We start from the raw sequence: 23,724 nt of genomic DNA, 5'->3' as shown, positions 1-23,724 counted from the left end.
TAGAAATGTTTCAATCCACATTGACAGAGTCAACTCTAGTGCTAACCAACATATGTCAACAGATGTGGAAAACTTATGACCAACAGATTGGAAAAGATCAATATACATCCCCATCCACAAAAAAGGGGATACAAGAGACTGTGGCAACTATAGGACGCTAGCACTAATCTCGTATGCAAGCAAAATTATCCTCAAAAGTTCTACAACATAGACTCCAACCATACATGTTGAGAGAAATCCCTGAGGCACAAGCAGGGTTCAGGAAAGGAAGAGGCACTAGGGATCACATCACAAATTTACGATGGTTAACGTTGCACGGCAGGGAGTTCCAAAAGAAAACCAGCATTTGCTTTATAGACTATAGCAAAGCCTTTGACTGCATAGATCATGAAAGGCCAAGGAATACCCTTAAAGACAAGGGAATGCCAACATCTGATAGTCCTAATGAGAATCTGTACTCAAGACAAGAGGTTACTGTCAGAACAGAACACGGAAAAACAGAATGTTTCCCAATTGGCAAAGGGATCACACAAGGCTGTATCCTATCACCCTACCTGTTCAACTTATATGCAGAACACATTGTAAAGAAAGTAGGCTTGAACATGGAAGAAGGAGGAGTGAAAATAGGAGGAAGAAATATCAATAATCTGAGATATGTTGGTGACGCCATAATACTAGCAGAGAACCTCACAGACTTGGAACAACTACTAAGAAAGATCAAAGAAGAAAGTGCAAAGGCAGGCTTACTGTTGAACATAAAGAAAACAAAAATAATGACCACAGAGAACTTACACACATTCAAACTAGACAATGATGAAATCGAAATAGTAAAAGACTTCTCATATCTGGGATCAAACACTGACCAGAACGGGGACTGCAGCCAGGAAATCAGAAGAAGATTAAGAATGGGGAGGGTAGCTATGAAAGAACTAGAAAAAAATCCTAAAATGCAAAGACATACAACTCAGCACAAAGGTTAGTGTGATGTCCTGCCAGGACTATTTGAATCTCCCCCTGCATTTTCTTTTGTGTTGGTTCAGGCCATAGAATATTTTAGTGTAGGAAAATTCATTGTATTAGTTGTGGGAGGATCCGTAGGATCCCCTGCATTTTTCCAGGTTTGGTTTGCCCTTTCCCAGCATGCTCTGCTTTAGCTAGAGGCTTTTAGTAGGAGCAGTCTTTGCTGTGAGCAAGTAGAGAGCTGTCTTTTGGTGGCAAACAGGACCAGACAGCTGGAAAGGGCATTTCTTACACGTTAGCCATTTCAGTTACCAAGAACGTTATCCAAATCAGTTACCAGGTACTAGTTAGCCGATTTAGTTACCAGAAACAAGTCAGCAAAATTAGTTACCTACATCAAGTCAAAGAATTCAGGAGCTGAAAGACCCTGCACCAGCTCCATTGAGAGAGGAGATCAAACCAAGATCAGACCTAGAAAGATGACACCCTGAAGATTGCTGAAAGTCTGTAAAGTATCTTTTATTTCACGTTATTTAGAGCTGGGGAGGAAAAAACTCTTTATTTTTGTTCTTTAAATTAAACTTCCCCCTTTTTTGAACTTTACATTCAGCTTCTGATCTCACCAGGGTACCGGCGTTGCACACCCAAACCTGCCACCACCTTTAGTTGGGTGTGTCTTCACAGTTAGAATCATAGAAGCCATTGTATTCCCTATTACCATGTTATGGATGTGAGAGTTGGACAGTTAAGAAAGAAGATAAGAGGAAAATCAACTCATTTGAGATGTGGTGCTGGAGAAGAGTGCTGAGGATTCCATAGACAGCTAAAAGGACAAACCAATGGGTCCTGGAGCAGATCAAGCCAGTAATATCCCTAGAAGCCAAGATGACAAAACTTAGACTGTCGTACGTCGGACACATCATGAGAAGGCATGAATCGTTGGAAAAAGCAATAAAGTTAGGAAAGATAGAAGGAAGTAGAAAGAGAGGACGGTCACATGCTAGATGGATGGACTTTATTAAAGAGACCATGAATATGAGTTTGCAGGAGTTGGGCAGAGCAGTAGAGGACAGCAGGGCTTGGAGACGTCTCATCAATAGGGTCGCCATGGGTTGAGATCGACGCAAAGGCACTTAACAACAAAACAAAAATAGGAAATACATCAGATTTTTTTGTGTGTGTTACGGCTTTTTATAGCTTCTAGAATCGGCTACTGTGGAGAAATAGCTTATGTGAAACTTGAGTTTCCTTACAAGCCCTTACATTAACTCAATAAGAGAACATGAACTTTTTTGTCCAAAACCAAACAAAGCATTACTTACTGACCTAAAATCATTTGAACTTACTGACTTATTTGAGCTTCTAAGATTTTGAAGAAAGGGAAATAGAGCAGCTTACTTTATACAGCTAGTAAACAGGTATTATTTTGACAACTGCTGTTTGACACTTACTTTTTTTTAACACACAGTTATATTTTGCATTTAATAGAACAGAAAGAAGGTGGGGGGAAGTTATACAGTATTTAAGTGTTTTACTGCTTTTACCCAGGAGAGGGAGCACACTTGTTACATTAGAATGCCTCCTCTCTTGAATCAGATTAAAGGCTTTTTTAAAAAGAAGAAGAAGAAAAAGACAAGACATTCCATGTATTATGCAATGGCAGAATATTTCCTATTGGTTCCAGTTGTATTCTGAACAGTCTGTGCCAAGTAACATGATTGCCACTGTCTGTACTTCATACATTGCTTTTCTTTCTCACCTCCCCCACCATATCTCCCCCCTTCCCTGAGCTTGAGATAACAGTTCATGTACTGATTCTGTTTATACCATAACAAATTTGTTCCTCTTTAAGGTGTCTCAAGATTATCTGTTTCTTTTTACTGCAAACATATAAATATAGCTACCCTGCAGTAAATTCTAAAAAACAAAGCTAAGTTGGTCTGAGTTTTGGATTCTGGAAGACCAGGGTTCAAATCCTTACTCAGCTAGGAAAGCCACCTAGGGCAAGTCACACATTCTCCGCTTAATAGAAAGGCAGTGGTGTCAAATCTCCTCAGAATAAATCTTGTCAAGAAAACTGTAAAATAGGGTATTTCAGAGTTACATATTACACCAATGAAGGGTTAATGAAGACCTCTGACTGCTGGATAATTCCCATCCTGGTATAACCCTCCCTATTACTTTAATCCTAGGAATAGTTGGATCATTCAGAACTCAATTCTGTATTTTTTCTAGATTCTAAGAATTGTTTTATATTAAGGTATACAGTCTGCCCTCTCCTTACGTGGGGGATCCGTTCCGGACCTCTCCGCGTAAGGCGAATTCCTCCTATGCTCAAACCCCATTGGAAACAATGGGGCTTGTGTGCGGTGGTGCAACGGGCGCACGCACCCATTTGATTGAATGGGACGCGCCGCCCCGCGCAAACCCCGTGGCTTGCGCGCGTAAGCTCAAGTCCACGTAAAGCATGCCCGTGTATGACATGGGCGCGCTGTACTTGCTTTTTAAAACAAATGGCAAATCTGGGAGCAAAAAACAAAAACCTGTTACAGCAGATTAGATAGAAACTCATATCAAGAGGAAAATGAGGATTTTTAAAACCAGGAAAATTTTCATCAGTGTTCCCTCCTCTTGTAATTCCAATTTCATCTATGAGCTCAGTCAGCTCTACATACTAACAAAGATTACCATATGTTTTAACTTGAAACTATGAGTATTTTGTCTTCTTGTTTTGTCAACTGTTGGTTGGATTTTTTCATTTTTTCACTAGCAAGGCCGAAACAGGTTTCAGAAGGGGGGGATGAAACAAAAATGTTGGGCACTGTTCTCATGCAGAGATTACAATGAGATAAAATTACATTGAACCCAGAGCAAGGCTCCAGAGGACAAACAAATGGCACCTATTTTTCTGCTTCCTGTCAAGTCACACAGGTTTTTGTTTTGCTGTATTTTTGATTAGCTGGAGAGAGGATACCTGTCAGCTATAGACTGTAGTATATGCCATGCTTGCTAAAATGCAGGAATCAAGCATCCCTCCAGATGTTCTTGGACTTCAAGATCCAGCAGCCTTAGCCAGTATAGTCGATGGTGAAGAATGTGGGGAGGTGCAGTCTAATAACATCTGGACAGCCACCCTGTCTAGGATGACGAGGTGAAGATGACCATAAGTAATGGTGAATTGATGTTGCCATGAATAAAATGGTGCTGGAAAATAGTCTTTGATAAATAAGAAAAGCTGCTATTTCATGAGGCCTGCCTTACTCACAAGCTCAGTCAGTTAAGATAACTAAGAGAAGGGTACACCAAATAAAATATGCTTTAATACTTTTAATATTTATCTCATCTGTATAGTTGACTTGTCACCTGAATCCAGCATATTGCTTATTTCATGGCCACTTGTGTTTAACACTGCTGAGTGTATCTTGGTTCACTAGAGCCTAAAAAATTCATGCTCTGAAACTAGAGTATTAGCTGGGTCACCTCAAAACTATTGTTCCTGTCAAAACTAGAAGATGCTTTTGGCAGCAGAAACCTTCTTTCAGAAATTAATGTCATCTGTCCTTTTTATTTTCTCAGTGTGAAATGATTTCCAAGAGAATAAATAAAAGTGAAAATGGAAAATACAACAGCTTTTATTTTAAAATGGTTGTGGGTGATCACTATGACATTAGGCTTAATGTGTTACCTAATAACAATGCAGTTCTAATTATGCCTACTTGAAAATTGAATCCATTGGGGTTTGCTCCCCAGGTAAGTGTGTGAAGTGATACTTCATTGAACTCCTAGAAGCACATATGACTCAAAAGATACATGTAGGATATAACATCTTTCTTCTGTCAACTTATAATACATCCAAAATGGTATACAGGTTTTAAAATTGGAAAGGAAATTGGAAAGCCTTCATATATTTCTGAGCAAGTGAACTAAAAAGTCCCTTCACCTGCTTTAGCTCTTTGGGACCAGAAAAATAATAATAATAATAATAATAATTATTATTATTATTATTATTATTATTATTTATTTATTTATTTATAGCCCGCCCAATCACAAGGAATCCAGGTGGGTTACAACAGTAAAAATAAAGATAATAAAATAAAATACAATAAATAAATAAAATACAATAAAATTACAGAGAGCGAAGTGAGTACATTCACAGTTAGGCCTGATGGAAGTTGGGCCTCTCTTTTTCACTCCCTCCCAGGTCTGATGATGATGTCATGGAGGGAGGGCTCTTCTTCTTGAGGCAAGGATTTTATTTTAATTAATTTTAATGTAATTCTTCTCATTAAATTTAAGAGAAGAATTGGTGGACAGAGTGACATAAGTCACAGTAAATGGGGAGTAGAACTAGGTAGGGAAGGCTTGCCGGAAGAGATCCGTTTTAAGAGCCTTCTTAAAGGCTGTAAGAGTAGAAATGTCACGGATCTCCTTCGGCAGGTCATTCCATAGCTTCGGAGCTGTGATGGAAAAGGCCCTCTGGGTGACTGAAGTTAGCCTAGATTTTATTGGCTGAAGTAGATTCTTCCCCGAGGACCTTAGAGTGCGGGACGGACAGTATGGAAGTAGGCGGTCTCTTAAGTATTCTGGACCCAAGCCATGTAGGGCTTTGAAGGTAATCACCAACACCTTGTACCTTGCCCGGAAACTAATTGGCAGCCAGTGAAGGGATTTCAAAACCGGTGTTATGTGATCGGTACGACGAGTACCTGTAATTAACCTGGCTGCCATATTTTGTACAAGTTGAAGTTTCTGAACTTGGCACAAGGGTAGCCCCATATACAGCGCATTACAGAAGTCCAATCGAGAGGTTTTAAATAAAAGTTTTAAAGGGCCATGAAAAAAAAGAAAGAAGAAAAGAAGAGGCAAGGCAGGTGCATTGTAGCAAAACATAGGCTATCCAAAATAAAAATTGCAGTTACCACAGCTTTTGTATATATTTCTGTATTAGCCTTTTACAAATAAAACCATATAGACCTTTATTTTGAAACATTGCAAGAATTTCTCTTACAGATACTGATTTATAATGTACACTGCTTGTGTTTTTGTATGTAGAGAGGGCCCAAATAATAAAAGATCAGAAATACATGAACTGATCGCCTGACTTTTTAAACCAGGAGCCTGTTTGGTTTTGTTTCTCCAGGTTCCCTATCATATTCCTCTCCTAAAAAATTTGTAACTAATTTTGGTGGGAGGGAAATTGCTCCAAAATGCCAAACAACTCCTCCTGGGGCCCAGGAGAAACTTCTTCTGTAATAAGAGGTGGCCTGGAAATTAGCCTTCAGGTCACTTCCTGTTGAAAAAAGGCTTCTCCTGGGCCTAAAATAGTCTAAAGAGTTCCCAGGATTTTGTGAAATTGCCCCACAACCCCCCAGGAGACACTGGAGAAACTGAGTTACAGACTGGCTTTTTAAAGAAAGTTTTGTGTTGTCGGTAGGAAAGTGACGGGGGGGGGGGGGGATATGGTCCAGCCAGTGTGTGACCCCTTAATTTCTGAGAGGTGTCTACCACTGGTTTAAACAAACAACCAAGCTGGAGATTTAGCTGGGAACAGGACAGTGGAATGAGGGAAGGAACTCTCCTAATTTTGATTTAAACCCTAAAGCTGCTGCTTACCCCATTGGGAAACACAGTTGCCCCATAACTGATTTTTTTAAAAAAAAAAAAATCTATAAAGACAAGGAAAATGAAATTACAAATTTCTCATGGCTTACCTGTTCATGGTACTAAATTTTATTACAATGAAGGACCTCTTAAATAAGAACGTGTCTTCAGCTGGAAAAATCTACACAATTAAAAAAAATGAATCCTAAAGGTGCAGCATTTTGCATAGCATGCTAAATAGCTTTTTAATTTAATTTAATTTTTATTCCAGATTGCACAGTCATGCCAGCAAAGACTAGATAAAGAGATTTCTGGTTTCCTCTCCATGATTAAGTCACATGACACAACTCAAGGTAACTTATTAAAAATCATGCTTTGAAATATGCTTTGTAGATTTATTATTCCAATAGGCTAAATAAACAAATAAACCTACATTTAACATTTCCCAGTATATGCAAGTGCACTTCTATTTTGCCTAAATTTCTCTACTCTGCTTACCAGAGTTAGCTGCATTGCAATAAAATGTACTGGTTACGCTACATGTAACTACTGGGATGCTGAAGAATAGAATAGCTCTTTATGTTTTATTCTTCAGAATTCCAGTAGTTCCATGTAGTAAAACCAGTACATTCTATTGCAATTTAACCTTAGGCAAAAATTCAAATTAAATGCCACTTAGTTGCCTACAGCTAAGGCAAAGATGGGGAAAGGGCAGAATAGACAATATTAGCATGAAAATATAAATATATTAGCTTTGTGAATTGTAGCAGCAAAAGTGTCAAGAATTTCATAGCCACTGTGTGCTTTACTGTGATAAAACTTTACTGATCAACACTGTGTCTAATATATTATAGGAAGTAAAGACAGGGCAGAAACCTTGTAGATTGTATCAATCAAGACTCCACTTTCCAAAATACTGTACCAGGGTCTACATACAATAGATCTTACTTGAGCAGGCCCACTGGGAACTCAGTTAGCCAACAATCGTGTAAGTTTTATTGATTCAGTAGGTTTGAAATAACAACTGGATTTAGGCCCCATACCCGTTGTACTGCTCTTAGAATAGTATTCCATCATACAAAAGTAGTAAAAATTTACCTGCTTTAATTTGCCTATAGCTCTGCAATGTTCACTTCCAATTTTTATGGTCTTCTTAAGACTTTTGTGCGACATTTGCAAATGAATAAGAGTTAACCATATTATAGATGCTTGCCTGTCATAACCATCTGATTTACAGACCTAGCATCCTAATCAAGGTGTGTCTGGGGAAATCTTGGTTTTGAAATGGATTTTGAGATACCATATTGACAGACAGATCCCTATGGAAACTGTTGATAGTCTTTTCTAGAATATTGTACCGTATTTTCCGGCGTATAAGACGACTGGACGTATAAGACAACCCCCAACTTTTCCAGTTAAAATATAGAGTTTGAGATATTTCGCTGTTTAAGACCACCCCTCTTCCAATACACACCAAATAGAAATAAAAAAAACATCAGATTTGATTTCAATATAGTAATTTTAATTCAAATGCTTATGACATGCAGGTACTTAGCAGGAAAACTTGTGGTATACAAAGCCTGCTTGGATTGGTCAGCTCTCCCTGCCTGCCCAGCCTCTCTGTCTCCAAGATTTTCTTCTACCGTACTTGTACAGTGCCACCTTTGCTGCTTTCATACGGTCACCACGTATGGAGGGCATGCGGCTGCGGCCATTTTTGAGCTCCCCCCACCATATGCAGCGACCGCAGATTCTCCAGTCCGGCTCGGAAGTTTCAGCCCTATAAGACGACCCCCGACTTTTGAGAAACTTTTCCTGGGTTAAAAAGTAGTCTTATATGCCAGAAAATACAGTAGTTCATTTAGTACTGTTTCAAAGGCACAAACCTGGGATTGTACAGTGCCTCATGCAGTTAATAAGTTTTGTGGCTTCATCTGTATTGCAGAAATAATGCAATTTGACACTGCTTTAACTGCCATGGTTCAGTGCTGTGGAATTCTGGGATTTGTAGTTTTGTGAAATGTTTAGCTTCTGTCAGAGAGCTCTGGTGCCAGAACAAACTACAAATCCCAGGATTCCATAGCATTGAACCATGGCAGTTAAAGCTATGTCAAACTGCATTATTTCTGCAGTGCAGATGTAGCCTTGTGTAATAAAAGTAAACCAGGATTTCTCAACAATGGTTCTCTGGAACTCTATGGTACCATATGAGGTCACTAAGAGTTCTACAATAGGTTGTAATGGAGGGGACTTGTTTTTTAGCTGTAGGTAAAATAATATTTATACAGGGGTTCTCTGAGACCTGAAAATTACCATATTTCAAGAGTTCCCCAAAGGTATGGAGGTTGAGAAAGGCTGAATTAAACTATTTTGGGTTTTCCCTATTTTAATCTCACCAACAGGACTCCTGTGGTTTAGTTAGGGGTTCTGTCAACAGCATTGTCTTGAAATGGTTTGATCATTTCTGAGCAGATGGCAGCCACCTTTGCCCAGTTTAGACTGACTGATAATAGAACTCTTTGCAGGTGTCTGTTACCTTGTTTTAACAAAGTAAAGATACTCATGGGCATGACTTCTTTAATGGAATATTTGGTACTGAAGACAAGAATAACATGGAAAGAATAAGGATAGGTTTGTGCACCATGGGGGGCGGGGGGAGAACAGTTCAACATAGTCCAGAAAACTTACTATCCCAAAATTAACAATATGCACAAGTAAAATGAAATACCCAGGTCAAGTAAGCCTTGCATAAGTAAAATTGTCTAGAGACCGCTTGGAGGTTTCTTCCAAAATGTATCCAGGGTTTTTTCCCCCTTTCATCAGGTTCAATTTTTCACCAGTCTCTATTCCAGTTAGCCAAATATATCTATGTGTTTGTTTTTTTAACATGCCAGGAGTAGGTAGTCAGGTAGGCTTGTTTCCTTGTGGAGGGAGGGGGGAACATCCTGACTGTGGTCTGTCCCACTCCTTACTTTGTAGGTAGGCAGGAATAAGCCATTTTGAGGGCACCCAGTATGCAGGCCAACACTCTCCACAGATTCTTTGCTGCTCCTGCTTTTTTTTTTTTTTTCCTTTACTTATTTATTTATTTATGTTAGTCACCCATTCACTCTAAGGGATTCTGGAGGGAGCTGCTACTTATCATGCCTGTTGTAGGCAGACTTTATGGCTACTCTAGGATCAGCTAGAGGCGAATCATGCTCTTCCCCACCGTAATAATAATAATAATAATAGGATTTATTTATATGCTGCCCAACCACTGGGAATCCGGGCGGCTTACAACAGAGGGGATAATAGACAGTTCCCTGCCCTCAGGCTTACAATCTAAAAAGACACGACACAAAAGGAGAAGGGAATGGTGAGGGGGGGAGGGGATCAGGTCCAGCATTCTTCTCTCCCTCTGAAGCCTGGACCAAGGCAGATGGACTGGAGGGAGGGCTCTTTTTCTTAATTGAGGCTGGGCCCGATGGTGTTGGGCCTGTCCTTTCGCTCCCTCTAAGGCCAGAAGATGACAGTTGAAAGGAGGGAGGGGAGGGCTCTTCCTCTTCAGGCCCAATAGTGTTGGACCTGTCCTTTCACTCCTTCCCAGGCCAGAAGATGACAGTTGGGCAGTTAAGCTCTTATTGTATTGCTGCTGTAAGACTGAAGGTCTGCATTTCTCTAACCCACCTTCAACATCCTCCCAAAACTGATGATACTAAAAAAAATCATCTTGAGAGAGGACAAGAAAGACAAGGAGTGGTGCAGGATGTAGAAAAGCTTCGTAAAAATGAGCTTCATTGTCAGAAACTTTATTACCTGATGCATGCCCATATCATATACATGGAGTAGCCTCATTAAATTAGGAATTTCTTTTTCTCGTGTCACAGGTATCAAACACATCCTCGGTGATATTTTAGAAGCATCGTGGATAAAACCAGTTTTACATATGGGTTTTACATCTGTGAAACAGTTTAACTATTTAGTGGAGAAAATTAGTAACAGATACACTTCTGCTTTTCATTTTTTAAAAGGAGTACCAGCTTCATTTCTCAAGAAAGGTGAAGAAGTATCTGAAACTTCAAGAAAAACTTGTGAAGCCCTTAGTAACTGTCTCAAACTCTTCTCTAAACAAGAAGGGGTAGGTATTCGTATTTGTTGTTAAATGCCATCAAGTTGACTTTGACTTATGGCACCCCATGAATGAGAGACCTTCAGGTCACCCCATCATCAACAGCCCTGCTTAGGTCTTGGAGACTCAGAGATGTATCTTTCCTGGTTGAGGCTATCCACCTGGAATGTTGTCTTCCTCTTTTCCTACTTTTTTCTACCTTACCAAGCATTATTGTCTTTTCTAGTGAGTCCTTTCATCTTATGATATATCAAAAATATGACAGTCTCAGTTTAGTCATCTTGGCTTCTAGGAAGAGTTCAGGCTTGATTTTTCCCAGAATCCATTTATTGATCTTTTTAGTAGTCCGCTGTATTCACAGAATTCTCCAGCACCACATTTCAAATGAATTGATTTTCTTCTCATCAGCTTTCTTCACTGTCCAGCTTTGACGCTTATACATAGAAATGGGAAATATGAAGGCATGGACAATCCTAACTTTTGTACAGCGGGCCCTTCCCTTACACGGGGGATCCATTACCCCCACGTAAGGTGAAATCCGTGTATGCTCATGCTCCATTGCAAACAATAGAGTGTGTGCATGCTATTTCTTTAATTGTCACGGGGCTTCTGCATGAGCTGAAAGCTGCATATAGTGTGCCCGCGTATGGTGCGGGTGCACTGTATTCAATGATATATCTTCATACTTCGGAATCTTGTCTAGTTTCTTCATAACTTCCCTTCCAAGACCTAGTCTTCTCCTGATTTCTTTACTGCAGTCACCATTCTGATTAATGACTGAGCTAAGGTATGGAACATCTTGAACTAATTCAGTGTCTTCATCATCTGCTTTAAAGGTATGTAAAGGTATGTTTTAATGTTCAACTGCAAACTTGCCTTTGCACTTCATTCTTGGCTTTTTTCAGTAATTGTTCCACGTCTTTGCTATATTCTGCTAGTGGTATGGTGTCAGCTACATATCTTAAATTGTTGATATTTCTTCCTGCAACTCTCATGCCTCCTTCCTTTGAGTCTAATCCTGCTATAATAATAATAATAATAATAATAATAATAATAATAATAATAATAATAATAATTTTATTTATATCTTCCCGCCTCTCCCAATGGATCGAGGCGGGATCACAACAAAGTTAAAAAACAGTTACAGTATTCCAACATTAGTTACCGCTCAATTAAAACCACAGCTAAAAACATAAAACATCAAATGTAAGACATCAAACATCGTCAGTCAATCGCAGGGTCAGATGCTCTCATTCCGTTCCAATGGTCTTCATAGGAGGTCAGGAGGGTATGCATGGCGAAAGAGCTCTGTCTTTACTGCCTTCTTGAAAATTTCCAAAGACGTGACAAAGTGAATCTCCTCTGGGAGTCCGTTCCATAGTCTAGGGGCAGCTATACGGAAAGCTCTTTGGGAAGTGGAAACTTGTCTGGATGCTGATATCTCTAACAAGTACTTCCCAATTGTTCTAAGAGTGCGGGTTGGATTGTATAGGGAGATGCGTTCCCGTAAGTAACCCGGGCCCAAGGCATGTAGGACTTTAAAGGTGAAAACCAACACCTTGTACTGTGCCCGGAAGCTAATTGGGAGCCAGTGTAGATCTTTCAAGATAGGTGTTATATGGTCAAGTCTCGAAGACCAACCTGGCTGTCGCATTTTGCACTAGTTGAAGCTTCTGAACTTGGTACAAGGGTGGCCCCATGTAGAGCACATTACAGAAATCAAGATGAGAGATTACCAGAGCATGTACTATACCTGGTGGAATTTTGTTAAGTTCTTTGGCATCATTTTCTTTTGCTTCATCCTATAGATCCTTTGTCACAGATCAGACCAGACCTCTCCTTGGAAGCAAAGATGATCAAGTTAAGGCTTTAGCCACATAATGAGAAGGCATGGATCACTAAAAAAAACCCAATAATGCTAGGAAAGATAGAGCGTAGAAGAAAAAGAGGAAGACCACAGACAAGATGGATAGGCAAGTTATGGGCAAGGATTTGCAGGACCTGGGCAAAGTGGAGGATAGGAATTCTTGGAGATGTCTTATCCACAGGGTCATGAGTTGAGGTCGACTTGAGGGCAGCTAACAACAAACACAGTTGTGGGACTGGGGTAGATTATAATAGGATATAGAAAGATGCAAATTGTGATGCAAGCCCCTTTACCAGACATAAAAGTTAAACAAAAGAAAAATAGAAACAGCAGATTCTGATTATTTACTTCCTTTTGATGAAAGCAAAGCTTATTCTATAAGTGTGTTGTGTGTAAAAGTGTGCTTTAACAAATTACGGCAGAGCTGCTACTTAATACACATACTACAATTTCCAGAATTCCATAGCATCGAGCCATGGCAGTTAAAGAGGTGTCAGACTGGATTATTTCTACAATGCCATACTCCATGTTAAATAGCATGGTACCATCCTGTGGAGTCCTAGGGTTTGTAGGACTGAGGCACTAGAGTTTTCTGTCTTCAAATACCCCCTATGGCAAAATCCAGCATTTCACTGGATGTTGCTATGACAGCTAAAGTGGAATCACCACTATAATTGTGTACTATGAAAGGGCCTCTGGTATCTTCTGTCCTGGTTTAACACTCTAACCACTACACTTACACCACACATTTGCCCTGTGGCTGTGAAATGATCTCCCATCTTATCTGCATTATTCTGTCTGCTCCATTGTTGTTTGCTTTCAAATTTGTTTCTGACTTATAGTGACCCCCCAAGGTGACTCTGTCATGGGATTTCTTGACAAGATTTGTTCGGAGAGGGTTTGCTTTTGCCTATTTCTAAGGCTGAGAGTTCTAGATGGCCCTGGGTGACTCACCCAGTGGGTATCCATGGCTGAGTGCGGATTTGAACTCTGGCCTCCAGTCATACTCCAACCACTGTACAACTCTGGCTCTTGTCCACACTCTAAAAAAAAAATTAAAGCTCTTTTGGACAGCTTTTGCTATGCGTTGGGTAGTCTTCTGTTTCAGCACTTTTTTAAAGTTGGCCATTCATTTATTTTAAAATACATCCCACACACTGAACCTCAAAAAGGCATTTGTTCAGCATGCTACCCACACCCTTCAGTTATAAACTATACTGGGGAAAGATGGATGTGAAAGGAAAGGAAAAAACAAAGGAAAGTTTTGTTTGTCACTCAAACTCATAAGTTTTTAGTGAAAATGTTCTCAGAAGAAACTTGTTTCTTAATTCTGAGTATGTGGAGAGGTGGTAGATTACAGCTGTCAAAATGAAAAGTCACTGTACATATACTGCCAAGAGGTTGCACTTGTATTAAAAATGGTATGGTCAAAAGTTTAAGTACAGTGGGCCCCTGATATACATTGGGGATTGGTTCCAGGAGCCTGCATGGATCCCCAATATGGTGTCTATTGTCTAAAATGGGAAAAATCAAGGTTTGCTTTTGGAATTTATATTATTTTTGAATATTTTCAAGCCGTGGATGTTTGAATCCATGGATAAAAAAATCTGTATGGAGGGCTGACTGTATTTGTCAAAATTAAGTCATGACCTGGAGAAAGTAAAAATGAGGAGAATCTTTTGTGATGGCAAGTAAAGGAGAAGGAGCATAAATGGGAAAATGAGACAGCAGAGAGGAACAGAATGTCTGTATTCTCTGGCAATGAAGCTGAGGATAGCTTCTGGAGGAAGCAGGCAGGGGGAGTAGGTGTTTGGTGAGAAATTATGTATTGAGGCCTTGATCTGTGTAGGAGATGTTTTTTAAAGACCTGCTGCCTAATTCTGTGGTGAGATTGCATTTGGTCAGAGGTGATAAAAAATACTTTGCACATGCATAGATGCACTGCTTAATTTTGAAATTCCACATTGTGGTTTTATTGACTTTGGGTTTGTGTGCTGTGTGCCTTCAAAGTCATTTCTGACTTATTGTGGACCTTATCATGGGGATTTCTTGGCAAGATTTGTTCAGAGGAGGTTTGCCATTGCCTTCCCCTGAGGCTAAGATTAGTCCATAATTGTTTATCTTAACATCCCTCAACTGTAAAATATGATCAATGTTTTGGAAATGGGAGAAGTGATTTAACTGTAGTCATGCCTTTGTACTCTGTGGCTTTTCTCAGTTCTATGTCATCTAGCACCATTTCCATGCATGCACATCTACTTTCCAATTAAACATTTTCTTGTTGATTTATTCTGGATCTGCCATCATTTCAAATTCACAGTATTAAACGCTGTCCTTAGTTCCAGCCACTCATGTATGGGAATATGTCTATTGATGCTTAAGTGTTTCTGTCACCAAAAAGACACTTAGGAAAAAAGTGCTCCTGCTTAAAGTCTTGCACTATGCTTCTAAGAACTGTGTGCATTGAAGTGCAACGCTGACCACAGGGCGACCAGATGTCCTCCTTTTTCAGGACATGCCCTACATTTTAGTCTTCTGTCCAGGAGGAATTCCAATATGTCCTCCTTATTGAGCATGACTGAGAAGCATGAATTTATATTTATATTAGTATTTTTGGCTTTTATTTTGTAATGTCCTCTATTTTTCCTGAATGTCTTACATTTTATGGTGCCTTTTCCTCCTTTGTGGTTAGAACATCTTGTCATGCTGGTGTCAGAAATCATAAACAGCTTAGGATCCTTTGTACCTAATCTACCATATCCAGTGTATATATTGAATGCACATGGGCCTTACCCCCCAGGTTTATTCTCTTTCATTAAAGAGCTTCGGAGTTTGTTTAAAGAAAGCGAATTTCTCAAAGTTCACTGAATTAAGCCAGTTCCTAAATGCACACACATTACCTGACAGGTGGAAAAATCTCTTACTGTTGAACTGAGCTCACTGTTGGTGGCATCTTTTAAAAGAAAAAAGAAATCTTATTGACCATTTGTAATTTATAAAATATAAAAACACAGACCAAAATGTAAATATTCTGTGACTGTGGTTCACTGACATCTAGCTAACTTAGGCTGCAATCCTGAACTCACCTATCGATAAGTAAGTCCTCCTAAATGTAATGCGAATTTATTGCAAATAAAACTCATAAAATTGAGCTGCAAGGTGAAGGAACTGTGATTTAATACCATATTAGTGGTCCAGGCCTGAGCCTAATGAAGTTTTTAAACTGGTGTAGCAGCCAGGGGATGCCTCTTTCTTTTCTGTGTGCCTTCCCTCCGGTGGCGTTGGCTGCATCTGCACTGCAGAAATACTCCAGCTCAACACCACTTTAACTGCCTATGGCTCAACGCTATGGGATTCTGGGGACTGTAGTTTTGCAAGATATTTTGCCTTCTCTGTCAGAGAGCTCTGGTGCCACCACAAACTCCAAATCCCAAAGGTCCATAGCATTGAGCCATCAGCAGTTAAAGTGGAGTCAAACCATGGCTCAGTGCAATCTCAGCTATCTCAGTGCCTGGTGTTTTTAGTTTGTTGTGGCACCAGAGCTCTCTGATTTAGGTCCAAAACACACTGCAGAAATAGTCCATTTTGAGACCACTTTAGCTGCCCTGGCTCAGTGCTAGGGAACCCTGGGAACTATAGTTTTGTGAGACATTTAGCTTTCTCTTTCAGAGAGCTCTGGTACCACAGTAAATTACAGTTCCCAGAATTCCCTAGCACTGAGCCAGGGCAGTTAAAGCAGTCTCAAAGTGGATTATTTCTGCAGCGTATTTTGGACCAGAGAAGGCTAAATGTCTCACATAATTACAGTCCTGAGAATCCCATAACATTGAGCCATGGGCAGTTAAAGTGGAGCCAAACCATGGTGCAATGCTATGGAATCCTGGGAGTTGTAGTTTGTAATGGCACCATAGCTAAACTAAATGTCACACAAAACTACAGTCCCCAGGAAATTCCCTAGCATTGAGCCATGGGCAGTTAAAGTGGTCTCAAACTGGATTATTTCTGCAGTGTGTTTTGGACCTCTCTGTCAGAGAGCTCTGATGCCCCTGCAAACTCCAGACCCCAGGATTCCACAACACTGAGCCATGGTTTGACTCCACTGTCAGGGCTCCATGCTATGGAATCCTGGGATTTGTAGTTTGTGGTGGCACCAGAGAGCTCTTGCAGAACTACCAGTCCCCAGAATCCCGTAACGTTGAGCCATGGGGAGTTAAAGCGGTCTGGAAGTGGATTATTCCTGCAGTGTGGATGAGGAGGAGCTGAAAACAAAGCTCCCCCCCCTCCAAAACGCCTTGCCAACTCCTTTGGCTGGAGCTGGGGCCACGTGGGGGCGCCCCAGGGAGGGAGCAAAGCCACCTGGCATCCATCCATCCCTGGGGGTCTCCCTTCCCTTCCTTCTGTTTCCCGCCCTCATTTCCCTCCTTCCCTCTTTCCCTCCTTCCTGCGACTCTGCGGCTGCTGGCCAGAGGGACCTGCGTGCCTCTCGCGATAAGCTTTGCAGAGGAGCTGCTGCTGCTGCTGTAGCTGCTGCTGGTCTTGGTGCATTTGGAGCCCAGGAGGAGGGAAAGCAGAAGGTGACCCAGGAGACCTTGCATTTTGGGGTCCTGAGCAATGTCCTGAGCCATTCAGAGGAGGAAGGAAGGAAGGAAAGAAGGGGGTCCTGAGTCGAGGGAGTCACTTGCCACCATTGCCCATCAACCCTTGGATTTGCATCTGGCACTTAGCTTAGGAGGAAGGTAGGTTTCTCTTGTGTGTTTTCTTACTGTGGAACTTTTGACAAAGCAACTGGCAGGGATGCAGGATGGAAGGGCAGGGTTTGCGGGGACTGTTTTTGGAGAGGAGGGAGGCATGCATGCACTTGATGGTCCTTGAGGTCTCCTCTGTGACTTTTGTGGTTCTGTGTGGAAACAGACTGGGTGACCTTGGGTGAGTCACACTCTCTCAGCCTCAGGATGGTCTCTGAAGAAGCTGGCCATGAAGACCCTGGGATAGGGTCTTGAGGGTGGGGTGGGGTGTGTGTAGCTTCAAGCATCTTTGACTTATGGGGTGAACCTATTTATTTATTTATTTATTTTGAGTATTTATACACCCCGCCCTTCAGCCACATAGGCTCTTGGAGCAGCTTACCTTTTTTTTTTTTTTTTAATTAGACATTTCCCTGCCCTCAGGCTTGCAATCTAAAAAGACATGACACAAAAGGATAAGGGAATGATGGTGGGGATGGGATCAAGTTCATTGGTTCGTCTGTCCCTCTGGGGCCATTACCATCACAAGGTTTTCTTGGATAGTTTCTTCAGATGGGTTTTGTGCCAGGGCCATCCTCTGAGGCTGAGAGAGAGTGACTTGCCCAAGGTCATGTGTGTGTGTTGTATGCCTTTAAGTCATTTCTGAGTTATGGTGACCCTAAGGCAACTCGTGTCACTGTTTTCTTGGAAAGCTTCTTCAAAGGGGGTTTGTACCATGAGCATCCTCTGTGGCTGAGAGAGTGTGACTCACCCAAGGTCACCTAGTGGGCTCCGTGACCAAGCAGGGATTCAAACCCTGGTCTCCAGAGTCATAGTCCCGTGCTCAAACCACTACACAATGCTGTCTCTCAGGTTCCCCTTAGGATCGCCATAAGTATGAAAGGCACACAGCAACGACAACAAAATGGAAAGCTATGGTGTCAGGTTTCAATACTCAGCTTTAAAAGCTGCCCTTGCCAGCTCCTAAACTGTGCTAAAACTGAAATCATCCTTTTCTGAAACTGCCTTGCATTTCTAGCGGTGCTGTCTGAAAGTTGCTCATTTAATTCTTTTGACAGTGGAATGAATTCCTTTACACTGGGACAATGGGCTTTTAAAACATCTTTCTTGCCCAGCATGGATTATAAATGTTATGTGTCCTAAGGAATGAGAATGCAGTGTTTTTTTAGAAGTGGGGGCTACTGTTAAAATCAGCTTTGGTAGAAACAAGAGAACTCTATGAAATGTACGGGGCTGCCATAGGTCGACCGGCGACCTGAAAGCACATACGCGCACAGAAACAGTGTACAAAAGATCTAGCATGTGATGTTGTTTCTCTGGCACAGTGTTGTTTTAATCTCCAAGGGGATAGCTTTGTTAGTCTGCCTTTAGGTATCACAGACGCTGTGACTATTATGTGTCTGCCCTTCCAGATAACTAGAACATGTTCTAAAGAGAAGTTCAATATTGATATTGATTTTCTTTAGTTAAATTGCTAGAGTGGTGCATAGATACAGATAAACATGCTCTTCAATTGATTTTGACAAAGAACAAGTTAAGAATACATACCAGCTTTAAAATACACTATATATAAAACTTAAAAGAGAGTTTTTAGTTTGAAATTATGAAGTAGGATCCTTGAAGCTGAAACTGGAGTGTTGATGTTTTAATTTCATCAGGACTATAAGAGTGAAAGTCAAATAGTATTCTAACAAAGAGCTCACATATTTGAAAACAGACTCCATTGATTTCAGAAATCCTTATAAGTAAAAAAAAATGGAGTTAGAACTGCAGTCCACATAACGTGATACTATTTTGTACTATTTTTGTTGAAAGAACTTCCTTCAATCACTTGGGTTTTTGAAAAAGTGAATATAGAAAAAGTATGAAATAGTGGATGTTCTTTCTGTTGTGATGCATTTGCTTAATTTCTAATTTGCACTATAGCAAGGGCAAGAATCTCACAGCTCTCCAGGTATTTTTAAAGCATTCCCCAGCATTGACTATGCTGTTTAGTAATGCTGGGACTTGCAGTCCCACTGTTTGGAAGGCTGCAGGATTTCCACCCCTCACACTATGGAGAATGCTTTCTTGGAAACCGCTTTTAAACAAAATAGTTTGTTGGTACTGTTAGTTGTACCACCTGCTGAAGTGATTTTGAGAGGATAAGTTTACTGATTCCTAAAGTTATAGAAGAACTTCCAGGTTCTGAGACAATCTGCTTGTTGGGGAGGCAAACAGCAGGAAAGCTAATTGTACTGTATTTTTAAATTGTAAGTTGCTTTGAGTTCCAGATTTGGGGGGAAAGCTGGATATTTGTTGTTGTTGTTGTTGTTGTTGTTGTTATACAGGTTCAACAGTATTAGGTTGGCTGACAGAAATGCCGGTGAGGAACTGGATTAAATGGGCCTATAGCTTGAAAAAGTTATTGTTTTGGCCTATGACTCCCAGAACCCCCTAGCCATTGTCGCCACTAGTTAGAAAGTTCTGCAAGTGAGCATACAGAAATCTTTTTTATATGTAATGGGAACTCCTAGTTAGCAAGGAGTTCCCACGGTACAAATCTGACTTTCATACGTGATTTTCACAGATGTTGAGCACATGTGCATAATTTAGATTGTATGCCTTTGGCTGGGCAGGCTCATTTTTTGTTGCTTTACTTGTAAAGCACCACATACGTTGATGGCGCTACATTAATAACAGTGACAACAGCAATAATATACCTGTGGCCTACCTTGGAAATTGTGTTCAAGTGAAGAAAATTCTTAATGCAAGTGGGCCTGTATTTTTTTAATCTGCATGCACATCTGGAAAGTACCTGTTGATTAAAATATCTGAATAGTAAAGTTTTGTCATGTGCACAAGAATACATCTGCTTTTTAGAAAAATTGACTGATAGTGGCCAGAGAGGCAGTGAGTTGTTTGTTCTTCTTCTCTGTGTTGCACCACCTTTCTCATTGTCCAAAAGCTAACTCTTCCCTGAAGCCAATCCCCACTCCTAACTAAAATTAAGTTGAAGACTATGTAACTATATTTCCCCCCTTTCATCTCTTTCCCTCCTGACTTGAACTATCTATTTTTAGACAGTAGGCTCTTTGGAAGCAAGGGCCTGTCTTCCTCTTCATCCTAGCTTATGAAACACTCTGGAGAGTAGGGTAGTAGAAGTGTAGCTGCACATGATATGCTGTGAAAAAATAAGTTATTTTCATCTCTCACCAGTGGCCCCAAAGTTTGCAGCTATCAATCATAATCTAGTGTGCCTACAATGTCAGTCTCCTCTCTCCTGTTCTTCTAGGACAGAAGGTTGATGTTTATAGCACACAAGGAAGTCCCCTGAGAGACATCAACAATGTACTGTATACAGGGAACCTTCAAGTACAGCGGACTTTTTAGATGATCGCACCTGTTTTATAGACAATTTTAAAAAATTAAACAGAAGGAAAACAGGGTGGTCAAGCAAACCCTAGCACACTTACTATTCCTATCTGTTCCAATCCCTTGGGGATTTGCATCTCACTGTAAATAGCAAGACCATTGTATGCTACGTTACGTGGCTGCCTCGTGATGGCAGTTGACACAGACTGAAAGATGTGAGAGCACAGAATATTGGCATGAGGGTACAAGACAAGCTTCAATTCATCTTATATTTTCTTAGTCACTTCTTGGCCCACATAATAGAGATCAGTTTTAAAAACACCCTTAAAATTGTGAGTTGTGGGTTATATTCTGACTAAAACAAAAACTATTGTATTGTATTGGGGAGCTTTAATATGCCTCATGTCCTAAGGAATGTTTTTATATGCAGAGTCAAGCACAGTTCCACACAGAATTTAAAAAACACGCACACAAGTTAAAATAAAAGTAAAAAAGATGAAAATGTACACTTTTTGTATTGTGGGTCATTTCTTGACCCAGTAAATTCCAGAGTCCCTCGGCTGGAAAGATCATGAATGAGCACTGTTCTCCCTCTTCCTCCTTTCACGTGCAGGATTTAATTAATGGCTTCCTATTCTAATCAAGTCAGTTTGCCAGTTCAGAATAAATTAAGCTCTGCATATGTTTGAGGGTAGGATAGGAGCTGGCATAGAAGCGCAGCACTTGTTTACCATCCTTTAAACCAGCTTTTCCCAAGTTTCAGTCTCCGGTAGCGTTTTGAACTGTAACTCCTGTCATTCCTGCCTATTGGTCACGCTGGCTGCAGGAATCACATAGGTCCAAAATACAACTGCCCTGGCTTAATGCTAGGGAATCCTGGGAACTGTAGTTTTATGAGACATTTAGCCTTCTCTGTCAGAGAGCTCTGGTGCCACAATAAACTACAGTTGCCAGAATTCCCTAGCATTGTGCCAGGGCAGTTAAAACGGTCTCAAACTGAATTATTTCTGCAGTGTGTTTGGACTATAGTCCAACAGCATTGGGTGCCCAAGGCTATGGGATGGTACATGAGTCTAAAAACCATGGTTCTGGAGGATTATCTGAATAGGAGCATTGTGCATTCTTTCACTTTTGTGTGACCTGGGATTCAACTTTAACTATTTAGAAAGCCCATTTTATTTTCTGCACCTTATAGCACCAATAGGAAAAACTAAAAATGTACTACTGGTGTTGCCCAAGGACTTGTAATTCCTTCCCATTCTTTCCATAGCTGTATGTTTTCCCCATAACTGCTGTTCTAGCAGAGCCCCTGTAAAGTCTACCAACCTCCAGTTCCTTATCTTCCTTCCTCTGGTCTTCCAATACTTCTTGAGATTCCATATTTATATAGATGGGTGGCTGCAAGAGAGAGGACCCTTTCCATGGCTCATCCTGTCTTTTCCCTCCTTGGGAAGGTTCACTTTCTGTTACTGATGTTATAAATAAATAATAAATAATAAAAGCTTTATTTATATACCGCCCTTCGAAACATCAGGGCGGTTTACAGCAATGCAAAATACATATACATAAAATAACAGGGCAAGAAACAGCAACATCAGTACAATTAACTTAAAACTCATGCCAGGTCATCAGTGCAGCTGGCAAAAAAGTGGGGGGGGGGGGGGAGGCACTAAAGCATCATGCTAAAACCTTCTTAGCTCTCTCCTTAGCTTTTAATTAATACTAGGTTTTTTTAATCTTTAGGTTCTGCTGGCTGTAATTAGTGCTGGAATCTTCTCCATTTGCTTTTCAGTTTTGGTGCTATCTTAATGTGTTTGAATAAAGCGTACTTGGTTAGTTAAAAATATAAGGATACTTGATAAATGCAAAGGTAGTGTAAATACTTCTTAAACATTACTGTAAAATTTTAATCTTGAAAGCAGCATAAATGCAGAATTGAGCATTATATTCCAGTCTATTTAATTTGCATGTTTCTGTGCTCAGAATTAGAGTTCTTAGTTTATCTAGTGTTAGGAAGGAGGTGTCAAGTGGGATGCACATAACTGTGCTTCCAGTAGTAAAAATATGATGACAGAATGTTCTTGGTTATGTTTAAAGATACCATATGTCACTTCTTATGGTTATCAATATGTATAATGTGTATTTTATTCACTTAGATCAGAAATGTACAGAAAAAACATTTGCAAATTATAGACCTTATTACAGTTGAAAGTTGCTGTTTCACTCCACCTAGATACTTTTTTGTTAAAACATATGATAATATCTAAAGCCCCACTTTTTAATCTAGCACCACATTGGTCAATAAGTAGTTTAATAAGTGTTCTGAAGAATTCAGTGATCAAGGCCCTCTTTATTTATGTGGATATACACTTGTCCCTCCACATTTGCAGATTTGACTTTTGCGGATTTGATTATTCACTGATTTTATTAATATGTTCTCTCTAGGAATATCTAGGTCCTCCAGCGTAACTTTATGGTCAACGTTAAACAAAAGTTACACTGAAGGACAGAGAGAACACTCCACTAGGCATTTGTAGCTCTTCCAGCACTGTCTGGCAAATGATGACCAGAGAGTTGCACTGGAGGACCTAGAAATTCCTAGAGAGGTGCTCTCTCAGGTAAAAACATAGTGTTTTTGTTATTTACGGTTTTTCCACAATGACGGGGGCCCTTTGCCCTAATCCCAACAAATGTGGAGGGATGAGTGTATTACCATTGTTTAACTATATCATCATAGTATTATCTCAATAGTAGACAAAAGATAATGTTTATGAAGCATTCTAATAACAGTGGAGGTGAATAAGGCTGTTTGGCATAAAGTTATAAGGAGCTTAATAAGAAATTTGGCTATACTTTTTTTAAAAAGATGCTGTGCTAAAGGAAAATGATAAGGTAATTCACTTAAATGACTTTAATAGTCTTGACTAATTTGTCTGTAGTTAAAAGCAAGATTAGGAAGAAAGACAGTATTAAATTTGGCATTTCCTCCTAGTTTCACCCTTGCATTTAAAATTCTTAATTTCTTGCTTGGCACACAAACTGAATTCAATCCTGTAAGTGGAAGTGGACATATTTTGGACTCATAA

General features: G+C 40.2%; 1 protein-coding gene across 6 annotated transcripts in view; it reads left to right on the top strand.

Moving 5' to 3' along the window:
- Positions 1–23,724, top strand: part of LOC149317258 (oxysterol-binding protein-related protein 1-like) — a 103,280-nt gene that overhangs the window by 42,511 nt on the left and 37,045 nt on the right. For all 6 annotated transcript variants that reach the window (XM_089517193.1, XM_089517190.1, XM_089517192.1 and 3 more), the window contains 2 exons: positions 6,833–6,914; positions 10,575–10,681. In XM_089517193.1, the coding sequence (XP_089373319.1) occupies positions 6,833–6,914; positions 10,575–10,681 (189 nt within the window). The remainder of the gene's footprint in view (positions 1–6,832; positions 6,915–10,574; positions 10,682–23,724) is intronic.

This window comes from Sceloporus occidentalis, unplaced genomic scaffold (assembly GCF_023333645.1).
Source record: "Sceloporus occidentalis isolate IW3139 unplaced genomic scaffold, rSceOcc1.0.p SCAF_3, whole genome shotgun sequence".
In the NCBI taxonomy this organism is placed as follows: domain Eukaryota; kingdom Metazoa; phylum Chordata; class Lepidosauria; order Squamata; family Phrynosomatidae; genus Sceloporus; species Sceloporus occidentalis.
The sequence above is the reverse complement of the archived record's forward strand: the minus strand, read 5'-3'. Positions and strand labels throughout refer to the sequence as shown.